General features: G+C 36.7%; 2 protein-coding genes across 7 annotated transcripts; one reads left to right on the forward strand and one right to left on the reverse strand.

The window, feature by feature from the left end:
* The first annotated feature begins 359 nt into the window (after positions 1–359).
* Positions 360–4,421, forward strand: LOC113502134 (deoxyribodipyrimidine photo-lyase). Its single transcript, XM_026883517.1, has 7 exons — positions 360–934; positions 1,036–1,238; positions 1,761–1,919; positions 2,406–2,604; positions 2,817–3,009; positions 3,173–3,414; positions 3,745–4,421. Exons 1-7 carry the CDS (start codon positions 526–528, stop codon positions 3,909–3,911), a joined length of 1,572 nt encoding a protein of 523 aa, XP_026739318.1. The 5' UTR covers positions 360–525; the 3' UTR covers positions 3,912–4,421.
* Positions 4,422–4,561: 140 nt separating this feature from the next.
* Positions 4,562–27,641, reverse strand: LOC113502135 (protein tyrosine phosphatase type IVA 2). Of its 6 annotated transcripts, none has more exons than XM_026883518.1 (6): positions 27,533–27,641; positions 11,064–11,256; positions 9,998–10,482; positions 8,275–8,441; positions 6,826–6,957; positions 4,562–5,647 (listed from the first exon to the last, which is right to left on the reverse strand). In XM_026883518.1, the coding sequence occupies exons 3-6, from the start codon at positions 10,103–10,105 to the stop codon at positions 5,536–5,538; spliced, it is 519 nt and encodes a 172-aa protein (XP_026739319.1). In that variant the 5' UTR covers positions 10,106–10,482; positions 11,064–11,256; positions 27,533–27,641; the 3' UTR covers positions 4,562–5,535. The 6 variants fall into 6 exon arrangements, with proteins under 6 accessions (XP_026739319.1, XP_026739320.1, XP_026739321.1 ...); XM_026883519.1 differs by lacking the exon at positions 27,533–27,641 and adding an exon at positions 18,073–18,260; XM_026883520.1 differs by lacking the exon at positions 27,533–27,641 and adding an exon at positions 17,908–18,260.
* Positions 27,642–27,973: the final 332 nt, after the last annotated feature.

Genomic DNA, 27,973 nt, shown 5'->3' on the forward strand with positions numbered 1-27,973 from the left:
TGCGGGACTGCTTTTTACCAGTTAGAGGATTAAAAGTTAATTCATAGGTCAAATTATCATACCAATTTTTATTTTTGTTCTTAATTCGACAGATTGCCAGTTAAAAAATCTTTCATCGTCTTAAAGAGATGCTAAAGATAATTTGACATAGACGGCCAACTTAGTTGGACTACAATGTCTGTAAAAGTATCGATAAACATAACATTAAACCTTGGAAACATTTTTAGGACATAGCCGAGTGCTCTCTAGGTTATTATGAAAAACTGAAATTACCACGCTACTACTGTTGTTATGAAAATTATGTTTTTATAATTTGTATTAATTAATGAAAAACAATTCATCACTATGATCACTACGAATTATCATACTATCGATAGTTTCGATAGTAATCAAAATAGTGGGGCCAATCACTAGTCGGTACCCATAACACCGTACCATACCACACCATAGCAGTAATTTTGAGGGTTGGTAACTTGGTTGTCTTTCTTTGTTGTTACGGTTCCTTTTTCGAAGGATTCTATTTTTATGAGATTTTATTATTTTCCTTTGATAATCAATGAAATAAAAATGGCTTCAGCGCCCAAAAAACTGAAATTATCGGCGCCGTTTTCATCTGAGGCTAAAGGAAGCAGCACAAATGCCGAAGAATTAATGAAACAGTTCCAAACTAAGCGCAATGAGACCGCCAAGTCCATAATGGACTACAAATTTAATAAAAAACGCCTCAGGATAATGTCTCAGGAGCAAATGGTGCCTGACAATTGCGAGGGGATCGTGTATTGGATGTCTAGAGACAGCCGAGTGCAAGATAATTGGGCTTTCTTGTTTGCACAGAAACTCGCGCTCAAAAACGAAGTGCCACTCCACGTGTGTTTTTGTTTGATTGCCAAATATTTAGACGCTTCTGTCAGGCAGTTCGACTTTCTGATTAAAGGTAAATAAGGTTCCATTCATAACTCCACAATAAACACATATTTCTTTAGTTTATGTTCTACTAAACACACCTTGAGTACTAAATAATCTGTCTATTTTCAGGTTTAGAGAAAGTGGCTGCAGATTGCAAGAAACTGAACATATCTTTTCATTTGCTTGAGGGTAGCGGGGCAGAGGTGTTGCCTCAGTGGGTGGTGAAACACAACATAGGAGCTGTGGTCTGTGACTTCAATCCACTGAGAGTACCATTAGGTTGGTTGGATGGGGTTAAAAAGAAACTCAAGAAAGATGTGCCACTTATACAGGTATGTTCTGGTTTTAAATGTTTGTTTAATCTTTTATCATGCATATCCTACTATCCTACTACTATTATAAAGGCGAAAGTTTGTAAGTATGGATGTATGGATGTTTGTTACTCTTTCACGTAAAAACTACTGAATGGATTTGAATGAAACTTTACCACAATATAGCTTATACATCAGAATAACACATAGGCTACAATTTTTGAGGTTTCTAATGTGAGGTCGTAAAAAAACACATTTTTTACGCTTACATTGCAAACGCTGAATGAATCCTACAAGATAGATAGAAGGCAGGTATAAATCATAACTTATATCTTCTAACCCATGCGGACGAAGTCACGGGCAACAGCAAGTGAATCATAAATTGTACATTATATCTGATAAGCATAATCTGAACAGAATAGAAGAACTTAGTAGTAACTTTTATATCTATTTATTAAAGTTATATCCTAATATAAAGAATGCTTTATGGGTTATCTATATTTATTTTACCACTACATATAGATCTCCATTAATTTGTTATAGGTTGATGCCCACAATGTTGTTCCTTGCTGGGTGGCATCAGATAAACAGGAGTACTCTGCAAGGACTATACGGAATAAAATAAACTCTAAGCTGGATGAATACCTAACTGAATTCCCTCCTGTTATCAAACACCCATACACAGCCAAATTTGAGCCTGAGGTTAGTATTAAAAAAAATGTTGTTTGTACTTACAATTTGTTATGACATTAGTTTTTGCTAAATGCTCTGAGTTATTGTAAATACTACATACCTGGAAAAGGTTACAGAATTATTTGTTGTATCTAAAGTTTATTTCACTTACCATTTGTCACCCCATTGGCCTTAGCATAAGCTGCTGTAAAATTTAATAGCGCAGCTGTTAAGTGATAAAACAAAACACTGCATAGTCACCGTCATGTTTCTTGCCCAAGTATATTAGTAAATATTGTTTTATTGCATAAAATAACCAACATGAATATCTCACTAATAAAAACAGCAAGTATATTTTAGGTTTATCTGTTCCTCTTACTATAGTCAGTGTGAAAACTTTAAATCACTTCACATTATAGGCACACGCCACTTCCTTATGCAATTACATCCTAATCTTATCTATATTGGCACAGCTATCATAATATAGGCATAATAAAATCGATAATTTTTTTGCAGCCTATAGATTGGGACGAAGCTATAGTTTCGAGAGAGGCAGATAAGAATGTAGGACCCGTAGCATGGGCCCGGCCGGGGTATGATGAGGCAGTTAAAATGCTGAAGAGTTTTCTTGATAACAGACTAAAAGTATTTGCCACTAAGAGAAATGATCCCACTAAAGATGCACTAAGTAATCTATCTCCTTGGTTCCATTTTGGTAAGAATTTTTTACATTATTTATTTGCCTTGACATACTATAATTTACTTTTTTAATGATAGTTATTTCTTTTAGTACCTATCATTTTTCATATGCAGTGCATGTTATATGTTTTTTCCTTATTTCCCTCAGGCTTACTGTAGATCTGAAAAAAAAAGTTAAATGGAAAAAAACGCTTTTATCAACTTTATATTTTTATTTCCATATTACAGGTCAAATATCAGTACAAAGAGTTGCCCTTAGTGTTCAAGAGCACAAGTCAAAGTACACAGAGTCTGTGAATGCTTTCTTGGAGGAGGCAATTGTAAGGCGCGAACTGGCCGACAACTTCTGTTTCTATTGCGAGCATTATGATAGTATTAAGGGCGCCAGTCAGTGGGCGCAGAAGACGCTTGATGATCACAGGTGAGTTAGGATTGTCTAGCAGCTTTGCAAAGATATTTTCTCCTTCAGACTTCTTTTATTGTTTCATTTTCGAATGTTTGGAATTCTTTATGAGCGGGGTTGAAGTTTCGAAACACCGTTTATAATTTTATAGCGGATTTTTTTTATTTGTTCTCCCACGCAGAAAAGACAAAAGAACACACATATACACACTAGACCAGTTAGCTAAGTCAGAGACGCACGACGACCTATGGAACTCTGCTCAGATACAACTGGTGAAGGAAGGCAAGATGCACGGCTTCCTGAGGATGTACTGGGCAAAGAAAATCCTGGAGTGGACGCCCTCGCCGGAGGACGCGCTGAAGTATTCGCTTTACCTGAATGATCATTACAGTATTGATGGAAGAGACCCTAATGGATACACCGGTAAGTTTAAAATCTATTAATATGGAAATCTAATAATTATCTGAATAGTTGTTTTTTTCTGGTTTATGTACTCAGTTACTTGAACAATACACTAACTGTCTTATTTCACTGGGAGACTTTCCAGCTTAGTAAACTTGTACTAACAAATTTATTATTAAGATATATCATACCTTATTAGGCAGTATTTCTTTGATGACTGTTTAGTTAGATTATCACAATACGGAAAAAATGAACCTCTATAGCACACTGGGTGCACAGGTACCCAGTTGCAAGGCAACTGTTATATGCCCATGTTTTAAATCTCAAATATAATATCTCTCTTCTCTGCAGGTTGCATGTGGTCAGTTTGCGGTATACACGACCAAGGTTGGGCTGAGAGGGCTGTGTTTGGCAAGATTCGCTTCATGAACTATGACGGGTGTAAGCGGAAGTTCGATATCAAAGCCTTTATAGCCAGGTATGGTGGCAAAGTACACAAGTATGTGCCAAAGAAGTAATCGGCAAGTAAATGTGCGAAGATTCGGAATATTATTAAGTTTTTAATAATTGTAAGGTATTTTCTCGTTATAAGTTGTTAATGAGTATTCAGTGGGTTTCAGTCGGTATCAAAATAACTATTTTTTAAAACAGTTGTAGTAAAGGAAAAAAAACAATTGAACAATATTTTAATTAAAATATTGTTCAATTGTTTGTTTTAAATAACTAGCCGGCAGTATTATATTTTTTATCATATGCTGTTTCTACACTACACTGATCATCACAATAATTTTTTTTTGGAAGGCTCTTGGGTTGCACACTGCCTTCAAATAATTATTTTTAGATTACTTTTCTTACGTTACACGTATATAATCGAAAAGTACAAACTATGTGATAAGGAAGATTGTATGCAATACAATTATTATTTAATGGTATGTTGTCAATATCGCGAATTACTTAATAACTGTTAAGTATTATCATGATAGCAAATGTTTAAGAATCTCGAAGTTAAAATACAAGAGTAAATTTCATTCTTTTACTGTTTTTTTATTATTGTAATTAAAAAGATGTTCAATATCAATAATATTGTTAAAATAATATCTCAGCGAACTACCTCACGTAGGTTAAGATCAATCAACTTTGTAAGTGATTTACTAAAATAAAACATCCATTTTGCTTATAAATATTTTTATTTAAGAATGTGAGTTCTTGTAGTTACACTTTTCTCATATATTTCGATAATAATCTTCATAAAATTAGAAATAGAAAAATAATATCAAAGAGCTATTTTCTTCATTGGAACTTTTCGGTGAGTCAGGTTATATTGCGTTTGATTAGAATTTCATCACATTGGGCTAAATAGTCAAAGGCTGAATGCTTGTGTGGGTAACCAAGCCAGGTAGCATTCAAATTAATAATGTATTTCTCACAATATCTTATGAAAGCAACATTTAGGTAATTTAATGTCAAATTGTCTTATGAAACACAAAACCATAACGATTTTATATTATGTCTCAAATTATTATTATTATATAGGTATTATAAGTCTCTACAAAGGAAAATAATAGAAAAAAAAACATGATTTCATCACACAACGACATAATAATTAACGGAAAATTCTAGTGACATTGACTGCTTCGTAGTTATTATGGATATTGAAATTTATTATGATTCAATACGTGTCGGTATAGGCATACCTTAGTAAACTGTTTCAACTATGAACACAAATCGTGGCTCGCTTCTATAACATATTCCACTAATACACATTACAGCACAAGGGTTTATTACACCTTTACTTTCAACATACAAACATTAGCTTACGATAAGGCTTTCAGTTAAATTCCATAGAAAACCCGAGATAAACATGTCGAAGACGGGTAGTAAGAAACCGAGATCATAACCAAATTCTCAGTCGTGTCAGGTTAACTCAAATGGGAATGTGCAAATTCCAAGCTCTTGCAGGTTAAGGCAGAATTCGGTTACAACCCCTCAACGAAACGAGAAATAAAGAAAATAGTCGTCAATAAGAGGCGACACTAGGATAAAAAACTAATTGATTGTTGTCTATGCTCCCCTGTGTCAGTGTGTGTGTGAAAGCAGAGCTACATTCGCTGTTACGGGCGCAGGACGGTTCCTACAGTCGCGCTACTGCACGCAGCAGTTGGGCCCCTTGTGCCCGTTCTTCTTCAGCCGCGACTTCGGGCGGTACTTCTCCAAGTACGAGAGCTGCTTCGCGTTGATGGCACCGCGGCGCTGGCTGGAACACAATACATGCACGTTAATACTTATGAACCCGTCCACCCACAAGAATACAGATAGACAAGGTAAGTATTCAATTTAAATTATACTTCAAGATCTACGGATCGTAAAGACGATAAACTCGACTTGACAAGTTAATTCTCACTTAATAATAGAATAGAATGATTAATAGAAACCCTTTAAGGATAATCTTATGATTTACTTAGTACTCGTATATAATTTTCATGTACCAAGTGTACCAACATGTTTATTATAACGATCGCCACTCGCATAATCTCGTTGGTACCTCGCCTCATGTGCGCAATAGCGTCGCATTTAGAAAATGCAAATATTCTTAGCAAACAATATTCCCATTTGCACGTTCAAGTTGAAATACATGCATAGGTATTAACGTTTATGCTTTGCTGAGGCAATTATCGGCTAATTACTATGTACGTCACGAATGTTAGCGTCCTGCGCTCTTGTAACTAACAAGTAAGCAAACTTATAATGCAGGAAGAATAAAACTGCAATTACATTAAGCTGATATTATTCCATGTTACCGGTGCACATTTTCGCGATACTTTCTATTCTGATCTAGAGTTTAATAAATTTAGTGCGACTCGCGACATCCCCGCATTTGTGAGTTCTAATTGTTCCGACGTAAAGTTTCCATTTACATTCGTTAGTCTTCAGTATTATTAACTATCTACTTAGGATATTAAGGCCATAACTTGTCTTTGGATTTGTGGAATCACGGTCGGTCACGCGATAAATAGGTGCATGTGACGTCAAGTCTAGTGTTGGTATACCTAATTCTCGAAGCTTCAGTAATTAGCTTTTGGTAATTAATATCTATGATTAGACAGAGCTACAAAGGTTTGGGTTGTAAAATATCACAGTGAGTCATATACCAAGTGAAGTCATCAATGTTCTATTTGTTGATTTTTATATACAAGCCCAAATTGTAGTCAAATAGGTTGAACTTTGGTGTCACTCAATTAGGTCAACCTCGTATCTAACTTGAGGAAGTAGCATGCTAGATACTTAAAATCGTCGACTCATGCCGCAAGTACTCCGACCTAATGCAAGATCTATCTGTCACCTTAGTATGTCTACCTACCACTGCTGTCGTTCAAGGAGTTCCTGACTTGATAGCGAGTAGCTATTTATGGTTAAAGAATTGTTGGTACTCACTCTCGAATGTTCTCGACGGCCTCCTCGTACTTCATGCCGAGCTCGATGAGTGCGATGGCCACCATGACGGGCGCGCGACCGAGCCCCGCCACGCAGTGCACCGCCACCGCCGCCTCAGGCTTGTTCTGAGCCCTGAAGGTAATACCACAATAATTTGTTAAAATACATCATCAAAGTACGCTTATTTACACATAGTTTAGAAATCTCCTAGACTAGTAGTAGTATGGAAAGTTAGGTCTTCCTCCCGCACAAATATTGATAAGCTGACGACAACAATGTTGAAGTTCGTTTCAAAAAAAAGCCATCTCGTATCGTGTCTTTTTTTGGACTATAAAGAGCATTGATAGGGTAGAATAAATACAGACGCTCATATTCCTCAGTGACAAAGTAATAAGGATCATAAGATATATCAATGACAATATGAAATACGTGACAACGAACTTGTACATAATATTTGTACAACAATTAATAACACATTTATAATAATATCTAATCTAAATATAACTGACAATCAATTGTTTGTAATAAGCTAACAATGAAAACGAAAGTCTGATAACGGGGTAGCAACACTAAAATAGTTTTGTACTATATTTAGATCAAGTCTGCAACTCATTATAATGTAAGCTAAATAAGAACATTACCAGCTACAATTTAAATCTAATCAGTTTGGTAAACCGCGTCAATTGCGCAACGACATTTTTATTTGCATCATTAGCGTAATATATGTACAGTATCAACGTATAGCGAAAAGCTATGCAGGGTGTAATGAAGAGTGAAGCAAGGAATGTCAAGACTGCTCTGTCCTCGCGAAATGGGTGTGACTTGATGTTTATAGATACATATAAATAGACTACTATTTACTACAGAACGTAAAAGATAAAAGCAACATTAACACATATTCTGGGAACAGAACTACAAAGGTATTTCTCAGTAACGAGGTATTGTATACGCCCACGATATTGTATTGGAGATAGCGGGAGTGAAGTTTATTTTTACGTTAGATTACCTACCCTTAGGCGTTCTGTTTATGAATTTTCATAATATCTATGTATTGCTTTATGTGTAATTGTTGCTAATGTCATGAATTGTAGCCGTGTAAGCCAATTATAATAAAGATGAAATTATAAAGATTTATTTTATGATAGCGGCATTCGATTATTAAAATCTTTGTGGAAACGAGAACTGGAAATAGACTATGACTACATTTTTATTAAGGCGTGTCTACTCTAGAACAACACTTGCCTAGCTTCCAGGTACGATTTACACCATTTTGAATTTGATTTATCAAGGTGTAAAATAGGTTCTGCAGGTTTTATCGATATTCAGTATTTGTTTTGTACATTATTCCGTTTATTTCTTTCCGTTTCGATTGTTATCGTTTCAGGTTTTCCTAGAAAGAACCTAACCGGATTCGATCTTAAATTAGATAAGTATGCATCGTGTACTCACTTTTCGCGTAGAATCTCGAACCAGTCGTCAACGACGTTGGCTGGCGGGAAGGTGCCGTCGTCGTAGGCTAGGTCGCGCACCTCGATGCCCTCGGCCTTCAGCGGAGCCGTGTCGTAGCTGGGCTCGCACACGCGGACCACGGTGCACACGTTATGCTTCCGCAGCTCCTGTATAAACGATTAATATTATTAGCATTGTTATCTGACTTTAGTATCAGATTTATTTCTTTGAATGGAACGCCTGTAACTTTAATTATACACAATAAATCCTACTTATCATTATTATCGGCCTAGCCTTTTCCCAACTATGTTGGGGTCGGCTTCCAGTCTAACCGGATTCAGCTAAGTACCAATGTTTTACAAGGAGCCTTAATCCCACCTGTATACCCTTGCTATTTCACGGTCTACCTTTGTTAGTACCGTTTGTAATAATTATCTCAATAACGAATACGACATCAAGCAAGTGAAAGGTCACCCATCATTTGACGTTAGTTTATAACTGTGAACTGCGTCATTGCAGCCCACATTCACTTGACATTTTACGAGTTTTACATTGTTGAGCATTTACAACATCCTACACAGTGCTGTTTCTATGAGCGAGTGGTAAAGGATACCGTTGTTACCAGTATAACGAGATGCGATGAGATACCATTGTATAAGGTACGAACCTCCGCTACACAACCTGCGAGACCGGTCTCCTAAGGTCTTAGGAACGAAGTACTTTGTAATACACCTCGTTATAAGTGACTTTAAAAAGGAGCATATGTAAAAAGTATTAATACACAAAACGATTTGAGTTATAAAGGTATAATATTTTGTCAATCTTTGTATTTTCGAGCCCTTATTGGAATGACTAGACCGATTGCACGTTATAAGTAATCAATTAAAGAATAGATAAGGAGACTATCGGAATGCTTACGGATTCCGATACTCCAATTACAAAAGAAATCAGTGTTTAGTATACAGATAATGTATTGACGTTTAAATATTATGCCAGATTAAGATTGTCCAAAAAGCAAAATGAATTGTTGCTGTTCAAGTATTGTTTGCTCCGTCTTTCTAAACTTGAAACATAAAACATATCCTAAAACATATATTTATAGCACACTACCTATTAATTAAAATCATAAAATAGTAATATTATGGCATAATATGGTCATCGACCGCATTGACCTCGCTTCACAAATAAAAGTTAATTGACGAGTCAAAAAAACATTTGTTATTCCGGATAAAAACGTGAGGAAACTAACAAAATATTTTGTAAATGTTTATTACGCGATTCTAAGAAAAAGTAATAAAATTTGGACTCCGGTGTTATTTTTAGGTAACTTTAAACGGTTCTACCAAGTTATCTCAAGAAACTTTTTGAATTCGAAAACAGTTTTCGAGGAAAATTGAGGGAGCAAAGAGCAATACAAGTACCCAAGTTCCGTGCTTGATATGCTGTTCCAAGTTCTGCTTCTGATTATAATTTTTATAGATGTTATACGTTGTTCAAGTAAAAACATCTCGAATTAGGCAAAACAACGAGATCAAAGTTTCTATAATCTATTCTACGTTGCTTGAGATACAATTAAGTTATTCAGGTCACGAAATAAATATTGTATTCAGCACTTTTCACTTTATATGCAAGTACTTTTTAATATACGTCTTGATTCAAAGGTTACTCTGGCACTCAATAGCATTCAAATGCTCACGGCAAGCGTATAGTAAGTAATATTTACCTGAAGATAGGACTGGATGGTGACGTCGGAGGGGCGGTCGGTGATCAAGAACCGCATGTTCTTGTACTCGATTAGCGAGGGCGCCGGTCTGATGTCCTTCTGCTTCATGGTGATGGAGTCCTCTCGTCCGGCTCAACAGTAACCCACAGTACCGCGCGGGCACGCTCAATCACACGCGTCAGAGAAAGATGTCACGGTCCGTCACAGTCTAACAGACAAACTGTCACTCTATTTCCACACAACACACGACAGTTTCGTTACTTTTGTTTAGAAAGGGTCCAATTATATAATGAGAACCACCCGCATGGATGTCGCTTTCAACCACTTGATCGCATTCGGAGACGAACAAAGAAAAGTTCAGAATGTGGAATGGAACTAAAAGAAATTATGCGAAAAACATAAGTTTGCTTTGTTAAAGTTGTCACACCAACTCCGGCAACTGAATGATATGCTCCAATTAACTGTTGATTCCAAATTTAAGGTAACTGAAACAAAAATAATATTTTCGTTAAAATCAGCGATCCGGCCGGCACACCGCGACTCTGATATACGACGAATATCATTTTTAAAGCGTATTTGCGTCAAAGCCGGAGCAACGACTGAAGTGGAATAAAAAATGGCTGCTAAAAATAACGTTGGGGATAACGCGAAGTTTCGGTCATGTGGACGTGCTATGCGCTGGACGCCTGTCTGTCCATCGACGTCGGTATTTGCGAGCTGATCCAGAGCCAACATCGCGGCCATTGTGGACGTGCCTCGCTGTGCACTCTCATACACAACATGACTGTATGATAACAAAGTATGTAAACACAACGCCATCTGAACAATATTGCTATTGTATGTATTTCGATAAATACCTGCTGCTCATATATTATATGTATATTGTAAAATGATGTAACACGTCAGGCGTACTGATTCGACTACAGTTTTATCGCCGGTATCACGGTCTTGTCTTGGTCAGGAGCAGATAACAACTGATAGTTATACCGTCATACGCCTGACTTGACTTCACCCCACTCTGATTTTAATATGGCGATAAAATCTTAGTAGAAATCGTTGTGGTTACCTGTGGGTGAGTGTACGTGGTACAGCGCGTGGTGTGCGTAGTGTAGCGCGCTCCAGGCAGCATGGGTCCAGCGGTGGCAGGCTCCGCTCCCTCGTCGTACGAAACGCCCTGCAGTTTATTTGTGTTGGGCCTGGCAGTACTCCGCGCTGTCCAAGCGGAACTCCATCAATGTCGCCACAGAAGAGATCTCCAGCTGCAACAATATAGACCAACAATAAGTTTTAATGCTGCGGACATGTGTTTAATTACTTATATTGTTAGGAAACATGGAGGTTTTGTTTAGAATGGACACCTGCTAGTCGTATGAACTGTTGGCTACATAAACATGCAGGAACGTCTGGGTTTTGGTCAATATTTATCTTTGATAAAGGCATCAATCCTTGACGGTGTATGGTGACTTTGATTTGATAGAGGAATGACGGAATGCACAAAACGAACAAATACTATTTACGTTAGCTGTGAAACACGTAATATCGAAGACAGACAGCACTTTAAACACTTATTAACACATTTCTGAAAAACTGGAGATCCCAAAATGTATATAGCAAATGCGGCATTACAGAGAAGAGTGCAGTTAGCACGATATAAATGATATCGTTTGCCCTCCAAATATCTGGCATCTTACGCGTCACTCGGCATGTATTCACTAAACACTTCGAAGTGAAAACACAATTTTGTCACAATTAGCACAATACAATAAAGACGACGAATAAGTGAGGAGGCGCGGGCCCGACTTCGACCCGGCGGCGCGGCGTACGAGATGTTGGCAACTACCATCCCGGCGTGGGATTTACATATATACGTCATATGTTTACATTTAAATATACAATCGTGTTTAATGTATTATCTTGATGCAAAACATTGGCAGCAATCGAATCTACTCTCCTTCTTGCTCAATACCTAGTGATTTGAAAAGCTTCGCAAATATTTTGAAGTGTTTTAGTTTATTTCCTTCAGATCTATCAAGGAGATGGCTCAGTCTTGGGCACAGGCCAAAAGGAACAATCTCTCGTGCGAATGCGACTACACGCATATCTCACAGAGGTATTTAAGGTTAATTTAATTTTCCTTTACTAAAATAGATGCATCGTGATCGTTTAATTTACCTAAAGATAAATGAAAATAGCGTGTTCTTATTATAAGTATCATGCTGTTACGCTGCACATGATAATTGCTCTTCCAATCTACTTTAGAACCGTCAACTGTAGATAAAAATACGAATGACGACGTCACCGAAATAGCTCGTAACTGCTTACTCATACTTCACATTTATGAAACAGAAAGAATATATTCCACTATTCATTCTTATTAAAATTTTGGTTTACAGATATTATATCTTATATCTGTATGTCCAAAACAAGAAAGACCTCATTAGGTCATTTTTATATTGACAAGGTGGCGTATGCATTGCAAAAACAATGGAGAACAAAGCCCACGTATTCAAGTCAAATTGAGCTTGTTTGACGGCGAGTAAGCAATAAATTGTGACACTAAGTTGGAATCCTGCAGATGCAGGAGGGTAGATTGTCCCCAGTCGCGACGGTCGATAAACTCGGGCCAGACGGCACACATGTGCAACAACGCAAACAGTTCAAACTAACAGCAAATCGCCTCGTCTGACCGTCTGAACCCGGGAGGACGTCTAGCCGAGATAGCCGCCGAACGAGGAGCCACTCGAAACCTCAGCACACAAACCTGACAGCTTACCGCTAAATATTTGTTCAATGAAGAAACTCAGAACATTTGCTCTCAGACATTTACTTATCGCAACCAATGTCAAGGAGTTAATATCAATAAGTAAACAAACTAACATTTTACTATCACATAAAACGTCGGCGACTCTCTTAGGAAAGTTTTCATCACACAGGTACAAACACAGGCCTGAAGAATATTAATCTTACATTTTTTCAAATGACATTAAATTTAAACAATATTTTCGAAATATCGATTCATTAAAGCAAGGGCACGAGGATACGGATGTTATTGATCTATCAATAGCACTGGCAGTCAAGCAATGGAATTCAATGGACGAACGACTGGCACAACATAGTGTAAATTTATAGAAGCTGACACGTGGCAAACACGCCATGTTGAACTTGTAACATAGTACTTGGGAAACCGCAAACAATTATTGGAAACAATGTACTTCATTGTGTTGGTCAAAGTCACGCACGCACAACTATTAACTATTGTTTAGTTTCACGTAAATGTGTTCCAATATTTGTCAAGTGCAGCTTCTTCGGGACTTTATAGTTGGAGTACGAGCCCCAGATTTACGACTACTTTTATGCGTAGGTCAAAATTACAATAATAACATAAACTGTCGGCTAAGATAAACGAGGCAACCGAAGCACCGAATATAAAAATATTTTACCTCAGAGTTATAGATATTAAATATTAGGTACTTACAGCTGTATTCTCGGGTAAAGAGAACAAACGAAAGAATACAACGTGAGAAGACATTTGCAGTATTTTACGGAACTAGTTGTTTGTCAGCATCTGAACAAAACGGGGACGAGTCTCTATTTATAATTCAACAACAACTCAGCGCCGAGGCGCAATAGCTCGTGAAGTCGTGAACTTCACGGAACAGACTGCAAAACAATTTTATCCCTCATTGCAATAAACTGATACTTGAATATCCATAGTCATGGAAATGCCGGGGTCATCGTTCGACAATAGCTATGCAACTAGTAGCAAGTTTAGTTTTATTGCAGCCTGTTTTGCAAACGGCTGTAATATCCTTGTTTACTGCTATTTAAATAAAGCGCAATTCTTTACTAGCAGGAAAATTAACTTCCTTTCACACGGTACTACAACTAAATCTCCTCTCGCCTAGTTAATTCTAGCAATGATTAAGACTAATTTATTGGTCATGTAATGAAAGGTAAATGACATATTAATTAAAAGCCGAAATTTTTGACGCCAGATTGTCACGACATATAATATGTAGGTAATACAATCATATAAACAATCAATTACGTGACGAAATTCTGTTGCTAATTGCAACATTTTTTGTCTGTGGCGCACTAACTTCAACGTTTGTCGAAACGACGCAACGGACTACCGCAGTAATAATTAATAAAATTGTACATTTAAAGTTTATATTAAACGTTCAGGATCAAGTATTCGCCAAGGTTATAAGGTAATTGTAAATTGTTTTTGCTTTGCGTTTGCTTTTATACGTCACACTGCTGGGCACATAGCACACACCTCTTCCCATATAGGGAAGGTTTGAGCCTTGATCTGGGCGGTTTTTGGATTCTAATATTAGGAATACAGGATTCCTTATGATTATTTCCTTCCCAGTTTGCCACTCGAGTCTTAAAGTCTCACTGCTTCAATTTAACGTCAACGTATTATAACACATATGTTATACAGGCAGTATTGGCCAAAGTACGTGGTCCCTGAGGCATGTTATTCAAACATATCAATCTGACACACATATATCGCGATATTATTGAGTACTGACGTGAACAATAGCGATAGCCATGATTTAGCCAGCGACAAGCCACCGAAGGCCACCGGCAGATAAACAAATTACCTACAATATCATTCCGTTTGTTTTATCGAAACTACATGTGTAAAAATGAAATAGCTTGCAATTAAACAGTGATTTTTTTAACGTCCGACGCGAAAAACGAGGTGTTCAAGCTCGACCGCTGATTTAGATGCGGTTTTCTAGTGACGGTTTTTCGACATGTTCTCCCAAAATCGGTCAGGCCATTTCAAGTGCATGAAATATTTTCTAACATGAGTGTTATAAGTTTGAGCGCTATGTGAGTCAGTCAATGAGATCGTAAATACTTTATTGGTCAACCGATTTGGACGCGGTTTGCAAGTTTTCTTAAACCATTCAGTAGAACAGTATTAGTACTTCTTAAAACCAAATAGCTTGTTTTAATACAAGTAGGTACTAAGAATGGATTATCGTGGGGCAAAGGTATAATAAAATCATAAGCAATACCATTGTTATCTAGAAATCACAGCATGAAAACGATTCGACTTTATTATATCGCCTAGTCAAATACTTATTTAGGGTATTATATATAGAAGTAATGTAGCTGAGATTGTGTCCGAACCATGTTTAACCGAGAGAAAATCTTTACTAAGTAATAAAAATAAAGTCCTTTAGATTAGATCAATTAGATAATGGAACTCGGTTAAGCTCATTTTCACTCAAGTATAGTAGTAGTATGTTTCTTGGTTTGATCTATTTTCGTTTGCCGTTTCTAACCTTTCTTTCTAATATCTTTTCTCCCATTCTGTTTATTATTTTAAGCATCGGGAAACAATATAGCAAAAGAAGTAGATTGGTGTGTCCACAGCACTATTTATTTCGAATAACATTTCAGGACAAGGGCATTTTGTTTTTCATTCACATCCAAACTATAATGCGTCTTATTCCACATCGAAAATAACAAGGTGAAATGTTTTTCGTTCAAAAAAATGGAAATGCGTCAACGTTTCCATGAAACTCATGTTTACAATTCGCTCTAGGCTACGTAAGTGACTCATAAATGAAACTGAAAACATCATCACGCAAATATTTACGAATTTTATATCATCTCAGAATGTTATCACTATTTATCTTGTGTTTAAGTAATTTATGCGTTACCATTAGAATGAACTCATATCCGTTCGTATCTATCGTGTAGGACCGAGAACTCAAACAAACAGCGTCTTGTGTGACAGACATGATAATTATGCGGACAGTTCAATACTTGTCGTGTTGATAAAGGCTTTTGATTTCCGATGTTTGAATTTTCTAGTGTTTGTTTTGATTACCTTACTTTTTATATATGAGGGGTGGCGACAAAGCTAAGTGAGTCCCCCAAGAAAATCTTTCAGGACTAAGAATTGAATTTACCATGTAAATACTAATCCTCATCGATCCCTTTTATTGTTTACAAACTCTTTGTGTAATACTGAAATTTTAATTAATTTTAACCGATTTTTAATTGCCATCACAGACTGGGCGTTAAGTAATGACAAATATAGATTAACAATGTTTAAAGTAAATATATGTTATAGTTGTCATTAGGAATTAAAACACTTAATAGATTGGAGTTTGAGCTCAAATAAAACTTATTGTTTGATAATCACTTGTTAGTAAATCCATGTTTTTTTTATCGTATTTTGTTTCAGGAAGTCACCGCATCTATTTTGGGACTCACCACTTTGAGAAATCGTTATCTTGTGACCTCGACTACGAAGGGCTCCGTGCAAAAAAGGGAAGGACATTTAACGTCGCATCAGAGAGGAATACAAAGTAGGCCAATCTCGTCAGGGATGCTACAAAGTTCTAAAAATACGCTCCATTGTACATTGTTTTATTTCTGTAAACCATTATTCGTAAATCCTTGGATATAATCCGTGATTTGTTGTAGCTCACAAAGCTGTCAACGAGTCAATAGCCCTATTCAGAATGTAAGACAATATGTACTTTAACTAAATCTACCTGGGAAATATCTAAATCTTAAAACAGTCCGTAAAAATACAATTGTTGGAGATTACCAGTTTACCTTCCGATCACTTAAAACAAAGTTTTAATTGTATACCTTTTAATACTTCGTTTGTTCTTTTTTATTTTAAACAGAAACATAAGCAACCATTGAATCTGAATAAACAAAACAACCAAATTAATTTCTAGGAGATACAATAAAACCATTTAATATAATCATTACATCTTCAGCACAAGTACTGTGCATGTGCGTATGAAACATTAAACGTAATGTATGTTATACAAAACGATTCAATCGTTAGAAACTTGAATACATAAACGATCGTTATTAATATATAATCGACCTGTACAACAATTCAAACTAAAATTATCTCAATATAGATAGACATTTAGATGAGTCAGATCTACTCGCAGACGGCATTTCAATAAACGAATGTACCGTAATAATGATAACCAATAAGAGTTGGACTAAACACATTCAAGGTAAACAGATACGTACAAAGTAACAATGCGAGACTATTAGTCGATTGGATGATAAAAACATCTACATACAAACAATGGAGTATTCTATATGAAGAGTCTACAATAACCATGATATTATAATTGACCGTGAAACCGTGACATTGATAGCCCACGTAATATGGTCAGAGAAATCTGATATACTGCGACATATATTATTAATAGTAGTCTGTTCCTACGGTTACTAAGAAAAATACAACATAAATACCCAAGCAGTGAATATCTCGTGTTAAGCTCGTGAGAGTCACGGAGCCCCACCCGCCTGCTCCACTTATATCGTATTAACACCAAATAAATAAACACACAAGCTAATCAACAAACTCACATTTCAACACACCCAGTAATACTAGTAATTAGGATCACAATTTAACTAATTTGCGACCTAAATTTTTAGCGAAATTAAATTTGACTAAAGTTACCCTAATCTAAATAGAAATTTTGATAGATTTAGGAGAAATGATGACCTTTACTTATACACGAGTGAAAGAATAACTGGATTCAGTCGAAAATTAAATAATGCAAACATAATAATGGCAGAAGAAAGGTGTCTTGAAAAGGCTAGCGAAACATTGAATCAAATTTTTAAGCACGTTTAACGCTCGAGTAAACTTAGCAGCCGCTGTCACGTACGACTTTCTAGATGTTTGTAATCACATTGCAGTACTTATCCATTGATAACAAACAATATCAGAGTTTATGTGAATAATTATATTTTTTTAAGTGCGAACTGTGACCAACCTTTCCGTTTAACACCTGTTGATCAATAAAAGCGAACTGCGACATAAACACCTAGCAAAACCAAAAAGTATGGGTGCTATATTTTAAACTAATAATATTATTAGTGCAAAGTCAACAAATTACCTGGCCACTTATTCTGACCATATCCGATCAACGAGGATTGAATGGCGTACGTGTTTCCCAGACGGTCTTACTTTGGTCACGCTCGCGCGACTCTTCGAGGATTCACTCAAAACGTGTCAGTAATGCGGGACACAAAGTTAATGATGACACAAAAACTTCACTTACATGAATCCGGCGCGGCAGATGATAAACCAGTTATTATAACACAAAAATAAAGTTAATAAACCGACGAGAAAATTAATTGAAACTATTATGCACACGCAACTGAGGCTGTCGTATTTGACAGATTTGAAGGTTAGGCGTTTACATCGCAACGGTTCGACACTGTCCGTGCCGCGGTCGTGCAGAGACTGGCGCGCCGCCCCAGCGGGGCCACGGGCGACGTCACGGCGGAGCTGGCGGGGGCGTTGGCGTCACTCGCCAACTTGCCAGACGTACCTACCGAGTACTGCGCTGCCACATGCTGTAGCTGCCGTCAGTGCCCACGTCGCACACACTCAAATGTCTGATGTTTCAAACGAGTTTTGAAACTTTTCAATTATGATCCACCATATGAATGAAACAATGACTGTTTGATAGATCTCATTTTCGAACGGTCGGGAATTATGAATCGAGTTTCAAATACACATTAGAAGACCCGAGACTAAACAGTACAGGCGTCGGTGATAAATTAAAAGACAAATAAACCATTAAGGCCAGTTCACAACAAATTATCTGCAGTAAAATTTTACAGTTGAGAAAGTAAGCTATAGGTTTGGAAATTAACCAACTACCGTTTGGAGGTGTGGGGCTAAAATAAATCTGCCGAAGATTTGAAATAAAATGATTGCATTTTGTGCGACGCATCTCACAAATGTGACCGGGAAGATTCGATTAGCAACCAACGTCGCCACCGCCCGTCGGTCACAATCTAATAATAGCGAGAAAAACGAGAAAGAATTCGAATTAAGAAACTCCCACGCGTTAGCATATCTACATAAACACATTTAAGGGTGCCCATGACGAAGAAATTACAACCTTGGAAAAATCTGTCTGAAATTCTGGGACCAATGAAAGATCTTAAGCATGTTTGTCTAAAGGCCTTTACTAGGTCAAACAAAAAGAGAAGGGAGACGAAAATATACATACCGTGGATATTATATTGCAAATCCTGAAAATGTTGACTAAGGTTATCGTATAGGCGACCTCGTTTGCTTTCACCTATCTAAGATGTAGATCGTAAGTCTTTCGACTGACATTTAAGCAGGGATTCAGAATTTTCATTATATTCACTGTCATGTTGCCAATATCCTCCTACGTTTAGATTGGAAAACAGGCTTTGCCATACAGCTCGTATTGTCGAAGCCTGCCCACTTTAACACTAGGACAAATTTAGATCCACCCACGGGAGTGAAAGGAAATTTTCTAGTCCATTGAGAATTATGGAACGAGCTAAGCAAAGTACATTTTTATCTTTGTATATGCCGGTTTATTTTAGTTAGATAGGAGGTTTATTGACACAATCTTAAATCAGAGATTGATGCCTGCTTAGTCGTCATACCTGCCAATATAATGAAAAAAGTTCAGAAGAGGTGTTAACTATTACTTGGATTTTAGACGGTTCTAGAATTGATTCTACACATGTTTTAATTTTATCGACATGTTTAACGCGTTCAGAGCCCCGACCTATATTATTTCAATCAATATTTCACAGATTGCCGGTTCGAACGTAGTTCAATCACCTGCGTTTTGGCAGTATATTTGTGACGCAAACTTATCTACCTATAGATAATGACTTACGAATGTTTTCGAGAATAATTTTGTGGTTGAAATGATTTTCTACCGAGATAAGAAGCTCATATATTTGATAAAGAATTCCAGAACGATACGATTTGATTATTGGTGATAAGCAACATATTTTTTATTCCAAGGTTGTCAATTCTCACCTTTACATTCATAATGTCGCGGAGATAGAGGCTATATTTTCATTTTCATTTGCACCAAAACCAGCATGCCCTGATGGACTTGAATGTATTTGTTAATCAATCTTATAAAAAATAGATTGTTCACTTGCCTAGAGTGATAACCTTTTATTTATTTTAATAGAAGAAGGAAGTAAACTGCTAACCGTAGATTCTCTACGTGATAATAAATAGAACTTCGATTTTATTAGAGAAGTAGGGCTTTGCAAAAACGTGTCCATGTGCCACGTGATGACGTCACGTGGCACATGAACCGGCGTGCGTTGCATAAACAAAACGAGACCATATTTGTTTGGCTAACAAACACCCACGGCGATCGTGGAATAAAGTTCAGCCGAACTTATGAAAATGCCTCACTTAAAGTCCGTAATAAATAATAATTACATTAATAACGTAAACACTGGAATCTTTGCAGATTAAAATCAGTTTGCAATGGTTCATACCGCAGTAATAATGGATTTGATAATGCTTATCAGATAACCGTATTTAAAGCGCACTAGTCTTAATGAAGCGCTGTTGTTTGCCGCTGTGGTACCAGTAGAAATATAACGACTTTACATGCTTTAAAGTGAAGGAAAACCTGTAGACTAAGTAATTAGTCTGTAATTCTTAATATAAGCCATACTCATAATTCACTAATATATACATGATGACTAGGGCCGATAGCGAACACTGCACGGCGCCAAAAACTAAACTAAAGCAGTCCGAAGGTCAAATCCATCGACGGCGTCGGCATGGCAACGGGCGGACTGAGAGTATTTTGAGATATAGATTATTCTGTCATAAATATTGATTTCTAGAATAATCGATAACGCAGATTAAATGAATCGCGAGTAGTCTATTTAGATACTGTATCAAATGATTACGTCCCAAATTTTCCTACATGATAGCATGAAGGAAATTTAAAGATTAATAATGGGGACAGTACATTTACAAAGAATGCACTGTAATTTGAATTAGCCCTCCACTATGCATCAAAGTAATGAAAATATATCATTTTGTCTGTCGTCCCGTAGTCCCAACAATCCAAGTTATTCCGGCAGAGAAAAGTGAACGTTTCACACACCTGTATACACATGTTCAACATGGAGGGGAATATACAGTGCAAATCAACTTTCACAACACCGATACTTACCCACCCATGCAATGGACCAATCGTAACGTTCTGACGCTACAACATAGGTGCCTCCGGGAGTTTGTTCATGCTAACGACCCCGCTTAAGAAAAGCTTTCCATTGATATCCGACCTCATTATCTTCAATGTAAATTATTCACACTTTCTCTTCAGAACATCTTTCTCTTAAAGATCCAAGAGGCGGGATACTTTGTGGTTAAAAATAGGATACGAATTTGTATAGTTCGAACGACAGGAAAGGTTTACAGCTCGGTGTTTACTGAGGAATTAACGAAAATTCTCCAGGATGGCTGGGGCAATAACTTCGTACCGGTTACGAAGAAACACGGAATTGACGTGACTGACATTAAGCAAGTGAGGTACTAAACTTCTGAAGGCCACGCATAACAACGACCGTCCTATGCAACATTACATGTATTAAATGTACAGTCATCAGTATAAACTGTAATGTCTTTAATTCTATAAATAAGTTAACAGTTATATTCCATGGTGAAGTCTGTTTGGGTAAAACGTAATTCTGTAATTGAGGGTAAAGTTTGTATGGATCTCGAGTCATGCCCAAAAACGTACAGTAGGTATCAATATTCTAAAATGTATGGTCAGACACCTGGCCGAAAATCCTACTACACTTTAAGAAAATATATATTTTATTACAGGAACAAACTATAAATAAAATTAAAAGACAGAGTTGCATCAAAGATAATGCACTTCACGTGAAGACGATACGCTTCTCTATTTGTTATGGGTTAATGCAATGGTGTATCGTGATGACCGTTGCAACGCTCCCCTCGGGTGTATTGCAACGGAAAACGGGTCGCGACCCACTTCGTCGGGATCAATACTCGGTCATCGACTCTGCCGCGCCTCTAGTTCCCTATGTCTGTAGAAGGCATACAAGGAAAGAACTTAAATTGCAACCACAAACTATAAAAGCTTGACCATTGACTTGTGCTTTTAAAGCATGAGTGCGACCATTAGCAGTGGTTAAAACTTTTCCGAAAGTTTATCGACATCTTTATTATTCGTGATGAAGTTATAACGATGAAATATCGGGAGCCAACATTAATATTCAGATGCCAGTCTGGGACTATTTTTAACACAGAAATGCATAAACATTTCGAAACGTGTGGAAGTTAGGACTGTTAGGAGTCATAAATCCATGACGTTTTATTAAGATATCACGAGCAGATGTTTTGTTGATGTATGGCACGTTATCACGTGTGGCTTGCAGTAGTGATAAGGTATGAACCCTATGACGATGAACTTTGCAACAGGCGTGGTTAATTACTATACTTGACCAGCACACGCTGTAAACACGTATCCGACGAAAGCGATTAACGTTTTTATTATCAGCTCGAAGGTAAAGAATCTCTTCTAGGAATGGCATAGAATAAACTAAGCTCTGCCAAGGTTATTAGAACGTTATATACACATGAAAAGTCTAAGAGGTATATTTATAAGAGTTTCTATAGATCCGGTCCGGTGTGGTCCGGTTACTAGATACCATCAAATTGTTCTGATCTAAAAACTACCGATTGTTTTGTGCTACCTTGGTCTGGCTGCCTTAAGCAGAAAAGTAAAATTAAAAGCGCGGGCTGTCCAAATATCCGTCGCTTTTAAGTGTTCGTTAACCGTAAAAGCCGACCACACGATGATTGAGTCATTCTTATACTTTTGATGTACGTTTATCGAGTCGTTGCCGCACTGTCAGCATTGTGAAGTAAATTATTGTTATAAGTGATACTTTCCTTTTACGATTGTGTCTCCAACAATATTGTAGCTGCAATTTGATTTGTTTTGCACGTATTTTGATCTTTTCAATGCTACTTACCATTAAACTTTATTGGCTTTGAACATTTGTTATCGACTTAGCGTATTTTATTGATGCATGTATATTGTGATTGAATATTTACGATACTTGTTTTTTAAACACGGATAAGGACACCATCTAATAAATTATTATTAAAGCTAATTAAGTATGCATTCAGCAGGTTTATTTCCACAAGGAAAAAGCCTTAACTATTTTGTATAGGGCTGTTAAAAGACTTCATAAAAGAAACCCCTTTAAAAGGCCTAATTGCAGTCTCAATTCGTTATTTACGTAGTTTGAAATCTCCGAGGTACATAATGTGTTTACTGCGATCCATTTAATTCAATTTGCATCTTGAAGGGTAATTTATTCACAGTTTATCGGATAACGAAAGTACTGTACAATATTCAAGCCCTTTGATTACCATACTAAAATCGAATTACTCATATTAATGGGTTCTTGATTATTATTCCAAATCACATTTTGGTAAACGCCAGAAGAAGTAAATAATAAGTGGGCAATGACATTATTGATTGTACACATGTAATTATACAGCTAGAAATACACAGAAGTAAAGTTTTATATTAACCAGCCATTCAACTCGATCTTGACATTTTCAAATAGGGGCTGAATACTGGACGAGACGGGGTGTGACGTAACAATTGTGACGTACTGCGCATGACGTCACGCGCACTGGCCAATGGACTATATTTAGGACACAAGCATTTCCAGAAACCAAGTTTGGAAAACTATGAATTATTAATAGATTCCCTGAAATAATATTCTAAAAAATCTTTTAATGTTAGTCGTTTGCGGATTGCGCAATTTTAGGTCACCTTCAAATATTTTTGGTCACGAATACTAAGCATGAGAGAACACAACGATAAATCTACAACAGTACCAAAAACAAACTCATAAAACGGGTGTCTGCCGTCTGGGCACAAATGATAATTTGCGAAAGCTTTAGAAATTATCGACATAAATATAACTTCATTTGTATTAACATACATAGGCTAGAAAATGTTATCAGCCTGGATATATAAAATGAGGTATACCTTAAAGGTTATATAGGGTAGATATATGCTTGTAGCAAATTCTATTTATAAACGGGCAACATGAGAATCGGTCTGACCGTGGTAGTACATCGTCGCGACCTGGCTCGGTGACCCGGTTTTCCCGCGCTGACTGCGCAGCGTCTCTGACCCCTTTTACCTGCACTTAAACGATCATGCATACGCCGACAACTTTACATTGCACATTGCAAAAGTATCTTTTGTTTATATCATTAATTTTATAGATCATGGATTACCGGTATTAAATGAACGCTTGAAATCCTTTTTCTGACAAGGAAATTGCATTGTCTGTTTAGAAGGAAGGTAGTAAATAATAATGCAATTAAAACCACCAAGGTGCGAAGAAAAATACTTGATTTTAAGATGTAGGTACTCGTGATAATCATACGCATTTCAACGCTTTCATGATTCAGTAGATGCTGACATAGAAACAACGCATATTGCGAAACTCAACGCTAAAGACGTTACAGTTTCGCAACAAATCTTCAGAACTTTCAGCAAGAGATACACTCTGGCTGAAAGTTTTGAAGGTGTGTTGTTTAAATGTCAGTGGATTACATAAGTCACAAGATTATAAATGCTTGTGGGTTTGCCTCAATTAGTATTTTAATGCGTGACCTACAATTATGCATATTCCCAGTGGTAATCAATTAAATGTATTCAATGTAGTCTGGTTGAAATAACATTCATCAAATGTGTATCACGTGTTCGAAATGTTTAAAGGACTACGCAGTACACTGGGTGCGTCGCCCTGCGGGTTCGAAAGCCTGACTATGCAAGTAACTCGGAGCAACGACCTTAGCCCTTGCTGAATAACAGCCCGAGTTTTTCTACATAGCTATCGCTTGACAAGCGGCCCTCGTCTCCCCCGACCCGGGCGGCGCTTAATGGCAACGCCATTTAACAACTTACTAGTTGAGTCTGAGTGGCGCTACGGAAATTCCAAGAATGTGTGCGCAACACTCGTTAAAAATACACTTTAATTAGTAATAAAGTGTGAACAAAGGTCTGGGATTCATTTAGTAAAACAGAATATTGTATTTATTTATTCTTATATTAGTTGTCAATTAGAACGTTTTATCGTTCATTAGCGTTAATATGTTTATGTATAATTATGTACGGAAAGAAAACAAAGCCACAGACACATTATGGATAAAATGGCAACTAACAATTTTTCTAGAAACGGCGTGCGTCTGAGCATATTATTTATGGTTGAAACGGACCATGAACTGGAGAAACAACACGTACTCATTGAATAATTTATGCAAGCAATCAGTAGGTACGTCATCTATTAAAGTACTACTTTAAACAATCGCACTCTAGTGAGTTCAACTGGTGATGACGTCTTTACAGCGATCATTGTTAGCGACATCATATCGAAACGCAGAAAATGGCGATGCTTCACAATCACGTTTCTCCGTGCGTAGTCGGACGGGATCGTGCGTGGTCGGGGTAACGGACCAGCGCTTGCGCAGGGTCAACATACGCTAGCCAAGGTCGGGTCGACGCCCTATCCATGGAGTCCTAGATATAGGACGCGGGAAATCTAAAGATGCCTGAGTTTTGAATTGGTGTTGAATATACAAATCACTAAACCATTACGTGGGTGGTCTTACCGGGGATCACGTTGCGGGTAAGATTGAACACCGCACATAACGTCACAAATAGACACTTATCTCTCCAAGTATACCTACGGTTAATTACCGAGAGCGCGAGTTCCAGTGTAAAGTTACAATCTATGCACATAAATCGGTTTCAAACCTTACGTACGGCTAGTAGTAGATTTATTGACTTTACACGTGCATGAAATTCTGTGTTAAAACAATGAGTCTATACGGCTCGTGTTTCACAACTTATCGATAAACCATATTATGCAATTCTGACGTAATTACCTTAACGTTGCATTTTAGTTTTGCACCATGAAGCGAAGACTTGTTGACAAGGAGACAATAAACTGACGTAAGAAAACGAAATGTGACGTAAACAAAGCTTGTTGTTTGTATGAAAAATGCGCAGTTTTTATCTAGAAAGATCTGGACATGATTTCGTATCATGTCCAGATCTTTCTAGATAAAAACTAGCCTAGCAAGTTAAGTAAATAATGACGAAACATACCTATTAAATAGCTGTTTTTGTACTCTTAAGAATACCTCTATTATTACCTTCTAAAGTAAATTGAAATAATAATAAAACATTCTAGAACACACCAAACCGAATATAAAAACTTGTAAATTCATTGATGTCTAGTAATCATAGTCACAAAAAGTTCAGGTAACATTTTTTTTTGCACCCTATTAAAAAAAAAGCATAACAAGCCAGCATCAGGTAAACATTCCTGAGGAAGGGAGCCATTGTTTGTAAACAAGCCACTGCAGACACATTTTGAGAATATGATAATAGTTTGAAAGACTATAACATAATATTTTATGAACCAGAAGTACTTACAATTTGTTTCATTGTAACAAAGTTTATTACAGCTCTGTAGTAGTAAAAAATACAGGAAATGTTTTAATTTATTCTCATATAATTGTTTGGTATCAAACGAAGTACAAAACACTTAAATAACCAAAATCTTTGTGTCTGTAGTTACAGCAGTACCCATTATTAGTGAATCATGAAAATAGGTAGATACAAATCACATATGGGTGCATCAAATACTTCAGAGCCAACTGGCCATGGACAAAGTGAATCCAAAGACAATGGACATTATAAATGGAAACAATTGAACTGTCGCAGCTTAGTTTATAAATTTATGCTGTAACAATCCAACGCTTTATAAACATAAATGCTAATAATATACCTTAAAAAATTTAAACAAGTTAATTTAGGGACTCATTACTTTAATTTTATATGTATGTGGATTTATTAGTGTTTGACCACGATACATCCATTGTTTATGGGTCATGGTGTTATTTCACAACACAAGGAAAGCCTAATGTAACCTATCTAGAGCATTTCCTGTTATCTTTACCACCGTACAGTTGTAGCATTCTTTTGTCTAATAACTATGAAACTCCTGATAACACATTTCAGCCCAAAAATTGTAGCAATTAGGCCAAGTGTGGTATTTTATAGAAATTGACTATTTGAAAATTACTAACAATATGTTCCAAAATGTTTTGTTGCAAGTTTTGCAAGTTTAAAATACAGCTACAAGTACTTCAAAGTTAACTTTCCAATCCAACACAGCTAGGACACTAACTACCTACAACAAGTAGTTAGATAAGGTTGCAAATGTTCTGTTCAGCAACATCATAACTTTTTATGTCTAGTTTGTTGCGTGACTCATTCGACAATACGCCATCGGTGTATCGACCGGCAATTTGGTCGGCAGAATTAGGAATCGAACAATCAAGACCACGCGTATGACTAGGAAGTTGGATACCTACTTACTACTAACCCCCCACTTTGGGTGGGTCATATAGAAATGAAAACCATAATAAACATGGCTCAAGCACCACACACGCAACGTGGTTAATTATATAGAAGTTTGTTTCAAAAGGATAATGCAAATTGTATTATAATTTAAATAGTTTCGTGACGCCTGCCTGCTGACGTTAGTGTCCGCGAGGGCACGACCTATGTTATTATTTAACTACAAATTTATGACTGTAAACACGTGTGAGGTAAAAAAGTTATCACTTACCTTCACAGCCATACACATTGAATAGGAATTGAACGGTTGCAGCCGTGAGCAGCCAAGGAAATACACTACACACGCGAAAAACGTGTGCACCGCACAAATAACTTGCTAGACTGACTATTAGTGCTGCCAGATAGCATATTTCTAAATAGATTGCCATATCATTTTTATTCGATTTATTCTACCAACGAATTGAATTAAATATTTTGACCAAAGCAAGAATATAAAATGGAAAATAATCTTTTGTATATTATGTCATCATGGGGACATTATTCCAACATTGTAATATAGAGATAAAGCGTGAACCTTTGTATGCAGAATTTTATTTCCATGTTTATATAGTTTATTTTTAGATATTTTAACATTTTATTATGCTACTATGTCATCAAAAATTATTATGATTAATCGTAAAACCTAAATGACTTTAGGAGTAATTCTTTTTCC

This window comes from Trichoplusia ni, chromosome 16, assembly GCF_003590095.1.
Source record: "Trichoplusia ni isolate ovarian cell line Hi5 chromosome 16, tn1, whole genome shotgun sequence".
NCBI classification, from domain to species: Eukaryota; Metazoa; Arthropoda; class Insecta; order Lepidoptera; family Noctuidae; genus Trichoplusia; species Trichoplusia ni.

What these genes read in the sequence shown, in the direction of transcription:
- LOC113502134 (XM_026883517.1), top strand. Translation starts at nt 526, where the DNA reads ATGAGATTTTATTATTTTCCTTTGATAATCAATGAAATAAAAATGGCT. An exon ending in GTTCGACTTTCTGATTAAAG is followed by an intron (nt 935 to 1,035) that starts GTAAATAAGGTT and finishes GTCTATTTTCAG; the next exon opens with GTTTAGAGAAAGTGGCTGCA. An exon ending in ATCTCCTTGGTTCCATTTTG is followed by an intron (nt 2,605 to 2,816) that starts GTAAGAATTTTT and finishes TCCATATTACAG; the next exon opens with GTCAAATATCAGTACAAAGA.
- LOC113502135 (XM_026883518.1), bottom strand. Translation starts at nt 10,105, where the DNA reads ATGAAGCAGAAGGACATCAGACCGGCGCCCTCGCTAATCGAGTACAAG. An exon ending in TTCGAGATTCTACGCGAAAA is followed by an intron (nt 6,958 to 8,274) that starts GTGAGTACACGA and finishes TATTACCTTCAG; the next exon opens with GGCTCAGAACAAGCCTGAGG. An exon ending in GCCGTCGAGAACATTCGAGA is followed by an intron (nt 5,648 to 6,825) that starts GTGAGTACCAAC and finishes ATTGTGTTCCAG; the next exon opens with CCAGCGCCGCGGTGCCATCA.